The sequence below is a fragment of the Prionailurus bengalensis genome, chromosome A3 (genome assembly GCF_016509475.1).
Source record: "Prionailurus bengalensis isolate Pbe53 chromosome A3, Fcat_Pben_1.1_paternal_pri, whole genome shotgun sequence".
NCBI classification, from domain to species: domain Eukaryota; kingdom Metazoa; phylum Chordata; class Mammalia; order Carnivora; family Felidae; genus Prionailurus; species Prionailurus bengalensis.
In genome coordinates, this window is record NC_057354.1 from 28,267,703 (window position 1) to 28,276,986 (window position 9,284).

The 9,284-nt window shown below is 47.1% G+C and overlaps 1 protein-coding gene across 2 annotated transcripts in view; it reads left to right on the forward strand.

Annotated features, from left to right (window-relative positions):
• PSMF1 (proteasome inhibitor subunit 1) overlaps window positions 1–8,459 on the forward strand; it is a 47,014-nt gene extending 38,555 nt beyond the window's left edge. For both annotated transcript variants that reach the window (XM_043602697.1, XM_043602698.1), the window contains exons 6-8: window positions 6,147–6,200; window positions 7,343–7,501; window positions 8,032–8,459. In XM_043602697.1, coding sequence (XP_043458632.1) covers window positions 6,147–6,200; window positions 7,343–7,501; window positions 8,032–8,083 — 265 coding nt within the window. In that variant the 3' untranslated portion in view covers window positions 8,084–8,459. The remainder of the gene's footprint in view (window positions 1–6,146; window positions 6,201–7,342; window positions 7,502–8,031) is intronic.
• Window positions 8,460–9,284: the final 825 nt, after the last annotated feature.

Below are 9,284 nucleotides of genomic sequence, written 5' to 3' on the forward strand. Positions count from 1 at the left end.
AGTGCTGATTCATAGGGGCACATGTACCCCAGTGTTTATAGCAGCACTTTCAACAATAGCCAAATTTTGGAAAGAGCCTAAATGCCCACCCACTGATGAATGATAAAGATGTGTTTATATATACTACTTGACAATGAGAAAGAATGAAATCTTGCCATTTGCAACAACGTGGATGGAACTGGAGAGTATTATGCTGAGTGAAATAAGTCAGTCAGAGAAAGACAGATATCGTATGTTTTCACTCATATGTGGAATTTGAGAAACTTAACAGAAGACCATGGGGGAAGGGAACGGAAAAAATAGTTTCAAACAGAGATGGAGGCAAACCATAAGATGCTCTTAAATACAGAGAACAAACTGAGGGTTGATGGGGGGGCACGAGAGAGGGGAAAATGGGTGATGGGCATTGAGGAGGGCACTTGCTGGGATGAACATTTGTTATTGTATGTCAGTGATGAATCACGGGAATCTACTCCCGAAACCAAGAGTACACTGTATATGCTGTATGTTAGCTAACTTGACAATAAAGTATATTTAAAAAAAAAAAAAAAAAAAAAGAAACCTGCCCTTAGCCAGATCCCCCACTGATGCATCTGCGCATCACAGTTTGAGTAGAACTGGGTGGTCCAAACAATGCTTGGCAGCACATACGTGGTACAGCACTGGACAGCACTTGCAAAGGCTTTGAAAACAACTGACATTGAAACCAGAACTTGGATCCTGAAGCCAGCTATGTTGATTGCCTGCTAAAACAGAAATATCAGGATTCTTCAGAGCCTCCAGGATACAATTCTAAATTACTGGGCATACAAAGCACCAAGAAAACGTCAACTCACACAACTCACAAAAAGGTAACAGGTGCCAGCACCGAGATGACACAGATGTTGGGATTATCTTGACAAAAACAGAAAGCAGCTATTATAAAAATGCTGCAAGAAGTGAGGGCAGACTGTCTTGAACTGAACAGAACAGCAGGTCTCAGCAAAGAAATAGCAGGTATGAAGAAGAACCAAATGGAAGTTTTAGAATTGAAAAGTAAAATAATCAAAACAAGCTCACTGGATGAAGGCATATCAGAATGGAAATAACAGAAGAAAGAGTAAACTTGAAGACCGAGCAATAGAAATTATCTTGTCTGAACACAGATTGAAAAATTAAGTTTCAGGGATTTGTGGGACAATTATAAAAGGTCTAACATAGGGGCAATCAGAGTCTTAAGAGAGGAGAAAGAAGACAGTACAGAAAAATTATTCGAAGAAAATAAGGGCTGAAAACTCCCCAGATTTGGCAAAAGACATTTTGGGCAAAAAACCCACAAATTCAAAAAGCTCAGCAAACCCTAAATGGGTAAACCCAAGAAAGTCCATGTGCAGACATATAATCAAACTGCCAAGCACTAAAAATGAAGAAAAAAAAAAAAATCATGAAAGCAGCTAGGGAAAAACAATGACTTGCCTATAGAAGAATAAGAACGTGAACAATTGTGGATTTCTCATTAGAAATCATGGAGACCAGGAAGAGGTGGACAGATGTTCTCAAAGTATGAAGAAAAAAGAATTGTCAACCCAGAATTCTGTATCCAGCAAATATTTCACTTTATTTCTGAAGGATATTAAGAGTTCTTAGTGAAAGGAAACTAAGAATTCATAGTCAACAGCTCTTCTCAAAAGGAATTGCTAAAGGAAGTTCTTCAGACAGAAGGGAAATGATACCAGATGGAAACTTGGAACATCAGGAATGAAGGAAGAGCAATAGAAATGGTAAATGTCTAGGTAAATAGAACTGTTCTCTTGAATTCTCTAAAATGTGTTTTACAGTTGAAAGCAAAAATGACACGTTTCACTTTATGTCAGTATAATAGGGAGCAACTGTAACATAGAGGAGAATGAATGGACCTGTATATGCCTTCTACTGTCTCTGCCTTCTACTTGAAATGGTAAAATACTGTTTCAAATTTGACTGAAGAGGTTCAGTCTGTATATTTGATCCCTCAAGCAACCACTTGGAAAAAACTCTAAGAAGAGATCGAGTAAAAAACACTAAAATTGAATAAAAAGAAAGAGGAAACAGAGGAATGAAAAACAGAGGGAACATTTGGAAAACGAATAATAAATGGTAGTAGCTATAAATCTAAACCTATCACATAAAATCACATTAAATGTAAATGGTCTCAACACATCAGTTTGAGCATGGATGGGTTTTGATGTTGGGCAGACCCAGGATGAATACTGTATTGGCCACTTACCACCTATGTGGCTTTGTTTAAGAAACCTTGCTTCTGAGCCTGTTTCCTCATCTGTAAAATAAGAATAAAAATCATACGTACTCAGAGGGCTGCTGCAAAGGTGAAATATGATAATGTATATAAGGCGCTCAGTGCATCCACCTGTTAAAAAAGGAGAGATACGTATTTGCTGTCTATGCATAGTATTTTTGGAAGGACATACAAGAAGCTGGTATCTTAGTTGTCTGTAGGAAGACCTGGTAGGCTGGGGAACAAGGGTGAAAGGGAGAATTTTTGCTTTTGTGGGCCCACAATCTTTTATGTACAATTCTGATATCAAGGGAGCTCTGAGGGGCACCTGGGTGGCTCAGTCCGTTGAGCGTCCAGCTCTTGATTTCGGCTCAGATCATGATCCCAGGGATCGAGTGGGATTGAGTCCCATGTTGGACTCTGCGCTGAGCATGGACCTTGAGATATATTCTCTCTCCCTCTGTCTCTGTCTCTCTCTCTGTCTCTCTCCCTCTCTCTCCGTCCTTCCCTCCCTCCCTCCCTCTCCCTTCCTCTCCCCCTTCCTCTCCCTTCCTCTCCCCCTTCCTCTCCCTTCCTCTCCCCTCCTCTCCCCCTTCCTCTCCATAAGATTGGTGTCAAACCCTGTCCTGAAGTGGCATGAAGCTCCTCATACATTCATTTATCCCACTTACATGTGAATAGGCATTCGTTTTGCAGAAACATGAGGGTATTTGTTATAGCCCGGGTGCTGCTTGGGAGTGTTACACGATGGAAGTTAGGTACACCCATCTGACCTTTCTAAATCTGAAGAATTCTGAGTTCCAGGACACATCTAGCCTAAGATGATGGACTTGTGGGTCTTTTATCAGTCTTGAATTTTGAAACGGGTAGATGCATTACCTGTTGAGGAGATTACATTTTCAAAATTAGTTTTTTTAAAACTAAATTAGTACAGGGCAGGCTCTTGGTAAATAGCAGCAGTGGCTGTTACCCACTTCTTCCAGGCCTTGCCTGGCAGCATGTCTGTCTGTGCCCGCTGCGGCTGTGTCATCGTCAACAGGCCCTGTGAGTGTTACTTCTTAGACTCCAGTCTTCTTAAAAGACTGAGGTGCAGAGGTTTGTGACAGACCCCTGCCAACCACCTAGATCATCCTCCACCCAGAGCACAGGGCCCGTCTTCTGCCCTCCAGTCCCGAGGCCTTTCCACGTCGCCAGACCGTGTAGCTGTTAGAGTGGTGTCAGCGGGATTTGTGTGCCCAAGAGAGGAGTGGGTGTCGGTTTTATCTAAGAGGAGAGGGGAGCACAGAAGGAGGAAATCGTGTGTGTTCGGGATCACCTTCAAATCCCTTCGGGGGGGCCCTGTTGGAGCCTGGATCATATGGTCATGTGGGCCCAGCCAGGCACTTTGGCCTACAACGTTAGTGTATAACACTCTACTTCAGCTGATTATCAGTTGAAGGAGGGGCTTGATTTCAGAGACCTTATACAAAAATCAGCTTTATTTTAATCCCTGTAGCCTCATTCAACATATTCTGGACTGAGACTTTTTTTTTTTTTTTTTTTGAGGCATTCCCCTCAAAAGAACGGTCAACAAGAAATTACAGCCAGGGGGACTTGCTGGACTGAGACTAATTTTTTTTTTTTTTTTTTTTTTAATGTTTAAGAGAGAGAAAGAGTGCAAGCAGAGGAGGGGCAGAGAGAGGGGGAGAGAACATCTTAAGCAGGCTCCACGCCTAGCATGGAGCCCAACATACGGCTCGATCCCACAACCCTGGGATCATGACCTCAGCTGAAATCAAGAGTCAGTCACTTAACCAACTGAGCCACCCAGGGGACCCAGGACTGAGACTATTTTAAAATGGGTTCTGAGCATGTGCATAATAAATTCACAGAAGTGTGCGTGCGTGTGTTGCAGCAAGATTGTGGTAAGTGTTGAGTCAAGGGATAGGCTGTGACAATTTCAAGTACACAAATGGTTGCCACGGGCCTGGCAGCTGCCTTTTCCAGTTTCTCTTCTCTGTTCCTTCTCCCTGCCCCGTCCCGTGCTCTGTGGCCCAGGAGAGAAAAGGAGAAAAGGCTATGTGTTGCAGGAGCTATAAGGTGCTGTTCTCCTAGGCATTTTTATAGCCATTAGAAGCCCCTTCTGTTTGCTGACCTGTAGTGGACCATTTCATGGAGATACACTCGGTGCTCTCCAGCACCCCTGTCCATCCACAGTGTGGCATGATGTTAACAGAGGCCACCAGCAAATTTGAACTAGGACTCGGGAACAGTCATCTACATCAGGAAAAATTCCTTCCCTTGGAAACCTAGCCACATCCACTTAAATCACAGTATCCTTTCCAGCATGATAGGTAGAACTGACTGAAGAAGCATCTCCTTTTGGATTTTTTCCCAGTTCTTTAATTAATGGCTTCTTACCTGTAAGTGTATATTAGCTGCTATTTACAAGGCTCTCCTGAGGTCTGGCAGGAACCCCCACCCCCTCCAGAACTGCAAGGTTTGTATTGCTTGCTAGGTCTCCAAGCAGGTTCCAAAGCACACTTTTGCAAATTTTAAGTATTTTTTGTTTTGTAGGAAAAAACCAGAAAAGCATAAAGAAAATCATCCCAGGAGTAACTGTCACTCTGTGCTTCTTTCAATTTTTATTTATACATACATGCCCCCGCACACATTTTTCACAGTTGATTCCCTGGGCTATTCCTAGGCTATCTCTTCCCCCCACCCCCACAGTTAGCACTAGAGCATAAGCATTTTTTCACATCATTTTATTTTATTTTATTTTATTTTATTTTATTTTATTTTATTTTATTTTTTTATTTTATTTTATTTTATTTTATTTTTAAACGTTTGTTTATTTTTGAGGGAGAGAGAGCAGAGAGAGAGGGGGACAGAGGATCCAAAGCGGGCTCTGCGCTGACAGCTTGCAAGCCTGATGAGGGGCTCAAACCCATAAACCGTGAGACATGACCTGAGCTGAAGTCAGACACTTAACTGACTGAGCCACCCAAGGCTCCCCTTTTCATATCATTTTGAAACCTCTGAGAACATTGTCTCCACAATTGCATTTAGGGATCCACCATAAAGTGCCTAACTGGTCCCTACTTAGGCCAATTCCAGTTCCCTTGATTAAAGTCTTTATGGTGATATTTTAATTTGAATTATGTATTGTTTAAGATAAATGCCTAGATAAGGAACTATTGGATCAAAGAGTATAAAGATACGTTAAGACTTTTGAAAGACACAGGTGTTTTGTATATATTAGACAGTACAGAATTGCTTTCCAGAAAGGATGCTCTCATTTATGCTCCTAGCTCATGCATTCCCAGTGAGAACAAAAGTGGGTTCTTGGTGTAGAGGTGAAAAAAATCTTAGAGGTTACAGTGGTTTGTGGCCCTCCAGTGGGCAGCGCATAAACAGATACACGGTGTCTGTGGGATCGAAATGTCATGGAGAGGCCATAATGTTCTGGCTGTGTGCTCACCCATCTTATTCCATCCCTGGAAGCTTTTAAGTCTTAGTCTTGGAGTTGGGTTTTGTTTTTAGGATATTTTCTAATCTGAAAGTTCTTGGTTCGTGATACAAAGTTTAGAAACTTGAGAAAAGTGTAAATAAAATAAAATTTATCTTGAGGTTACTAACCACTGTCAGTACGTTTATTTTCTACAGTATTGAGGTCTCCTTGTTTTTAGCTTTGTGTTCAACTCTTTTCAATATTGCCTTTGTAATATATTAGTCTGTGCCAAAGACCACTTTGAAATATCCCTCGTGTTATGGTCTCATGCGGGGATTTCCCCTGTCCTCCATACCTGGGAGTGCATTTGTGACCCCACGGGCATTGGGTTCAATCCCTCGGGAGCCCAGGCACCTGGCTGCTATGGGACTTGTGGTAATTGTCCCTTGTTTGTTTCAGGTGTGATCCCCTGGGCCCGTTTGCTGTCGGGGGAGAGGATCTGGACCCCTTTGGGTGAGTCCTGCCAAGGAGGGGGCAGCAACACAACTTACTCTTGTGACTTTTCAGCCTCAGCTCACCTTCTAATCTTAGAGCTTTTCGTCAGCCTTGCTTTGGGGTGAAGGAGGCTGCTGGGGCTGAGCGGCTGAGAAGTCCCCGCCGCTGTTCCGCTCTGCCGTGCCTGCAGCAGTGAGGGAGAGCTCTGCTGGCGGGGTGGGGGAGGCGCCGAGCAAGCCAGCAGACAACTCCCCTGTCATTAGCTGACCCCGCTGGCCCTGGCGGAGGACAGCAGCCTCCCTTGGATGGAAGGGTTTCTCAGGTGCAGGCTGAGGAGCACGTGGTGGGCGACAGACTGAAGGGCAGTTCAGGGCTCCTCAGCAGTCACCTCACTTGCTCAGGGGAGTCTCTGATCCCCAGTAGACTGTGTGTGTGGCTTCTGTCGTGCACCCAACAAAGTCACTACAGCCTAGCCAGGCCCTGTCTTCTCTGAATGCTTCCGGGTAGATTTCAACCTGTGTTGCAAAGCGACCCCAACTTGAGCACCTCATTTTTAGACAGTGGGAAATCGCATGAGCCTGCAGTTGAGCTTGCACAGTGGCCGCAAAGTTTGGGGAACATCAGCTCACACATCCTGCTTTGAGCACAGGAGGTCAGGTGCATCTAACTCCATGAGGGACAGATGCTGTCAGGAGCCAGATTTGGGCAGTCCACGTGCAGTCCTAGATCACCCTGAGGCGCTCTCAGGAAACTGCAAGAAAGCCATCATCCGGAATTGTCCCAATCCCATTACTAGTCCTTAGACCTAAAATAGTGCCCTCCAGAACCTTATGATGGTTCTCCGTTGACCTTGGCAAGTTCTGGCACCTGTTCTTGATCAAGTTGTCCCCCTTGGATGTAGAACATGGCAGGGATCTCAGTTTTGTGGGTTCAGGCAGCCTGGAAAGCTGAAAGGGCAGGCCGTACATGCCGGGAAAGGTGTGCTCTTGGTGTTCCTGTTCTTGCCCACTTCCTGCTGACTCTCGGGCAGCCGTCCATCAGTGTCTGCTTGAGCTCTCCAGAGTACACATCCCAGGCATTTTTAGTCCACTCACCTCCTTCGCCTCTCCTCCAGCAGCTCCTTGCCCCACCTGCTTACCCACCTTTTCTTCTTGCCTCAGGTGTCGGAGAGGTGGCATGATCGTGGATCCCCTGAGATCTGGCTTCCCGAGAGCACTCATTGACCCATCCTCGGGCCTCCCAAACCGTCTTCCTCCAGGCGCTGTGCCCCCAGGAGCACGCTTTGACCCCTTTGGACCCATTGGGACCAGCCCGTCTGGGTAGGTACTCACTCAGGCCCGCTGAGAAATAGGGCCTGATGGCAGCTCAGCTCAGCTCAGTGTTGCGGGAGCAAGCAGTCTGACTCTAGGTGCGGAGTCACCACTGGCTGCATCATCCCCCACTGCCGAGGGAGTGGAGCCTCCTCCGGGCCCCGTGCTTGATGCCTCCCCAGAGCTCCCCAGCCCTCAGTGCCTCCCTTCCTCCAGCCCCCTCAGGGAGCACTCAGAGGAGGAGCTGCTCATACTCACTGAAGTTTAAGTCCGTGTCAGGACGCTGGATTCTAATAGCAACACTTAGGGGTACATATTACTGTCCATATTGCATAGATGCAGAAATCAAGACCCTGGAAGATGAATTAACTTACCCAGGGTGGGAGAGTCAGGATCATGGCTGTAGAGCGTGTGCGTTTCAACCCCACAGAGCACCACGTCGTTCTGGAGGGCAGGCTCCCTCTGCTGAGGCCCCGTCTGCCTGTGCGCCCCTGGCCCCGCCATCACTCCCAACTCACCAGCCCCTCTTTCCGTTCCAGACCTAACCCAGACCATCTCCCCCCGCCGGGCTACGATGATATGTACCTGTGAAGGCCTCAAGAATGTAACATCCCAGCCTTCCCTCCACTCTCCTGGAGCTGCCGCCGCTGGCCCCGTCAGCAGCCGTGTTCTTGCGGTCTGGGGGCGAGGGACTCTGCCCATGTGTTTGCAGGCTGGCTGGGATTGCCTCCCCACCCCCTGTCAGAGCCAAGGCACCTGCTGCAGCTCTCCACCCGGCTGCGTATAGGTCCCAAAGAGCAGTCTGTGTGTCTCTGTCACCACCAGCTCCCGCACACTTCTCAAGGGACACTCCGGCAACATACACTCTCGGCCCGATGCAGTCGCAGCTGCAGCGCTATAAGAACAGAACGCATTTTGGATGTTATTATAAGAACCAAATGTCAATACAAAAATCATGTTGCCAGGCTCCCACTCTTCTTTTCTGCGCAGCTCCTTCCATTTCTGAGACTTTAGAGTTGAAATCTTTCTGGGGCCAAATGACTCTTTTCCTACCCAGGGCCTGTTCTTGCTTCTCAGACACCTTCCCTTCATAAATTGCTTTTGCAATGTGGCTACACAGACGAAAATGAGAGACTAGAAAGCCCCATAGGCCACAAGGAAGACTTTCACAGGGGCAGGCACGTTGCAGAGAGACCGCGTCATGCGGAGAAGGGCAGAATCCTCCAGTTCTGCTTGCCCGCACAGACCTGAAGGCTGATCTCATTTTTGCCACTAACTTACCGAGTTGACCCTAAGCAGGGCTCTCCCTTCCCAGGGCTTTCCTGCTGCCCTGGGAGGTGCCCTTCCTACTCTACAACATTCTGATGCCTGCCTCTGTGTGTGGCCACCTCTCGGAACTGGGCAAAGGAAAAGAATGAATTTTTGACGCTTTGTGTGGTGCTTACCTACAGGGTAACTCCGTGCCCCTTGGGGCCCATGCAAGAAAAGCACAGGAGCACGGGCTCCATCTGAGTGTGGTTTTGAACCCCCGTGGGAGCAGGGAGCCCAGCCTCTGGAAGCCAGTGGCTGGGGTGGATGGAGGAGCTAGTGAAGCAGGAAACAAGCCAGGAGGGCCTTTCACCCCCAGGGAGCCCCAGCCTCCAGAAGCCTGTGTCCTCTGTCCAGGCCCACCTGACCTCTGGTGTTCTCCGGATTCTTTTCAGCCCGAGGCCTGACAGACACGGTCAGTGATGAGCCCCCCCTGTGCTGGAGTGGAGAGAGCACCATAGAGCACCAGGCCCAGAGGCAAGAA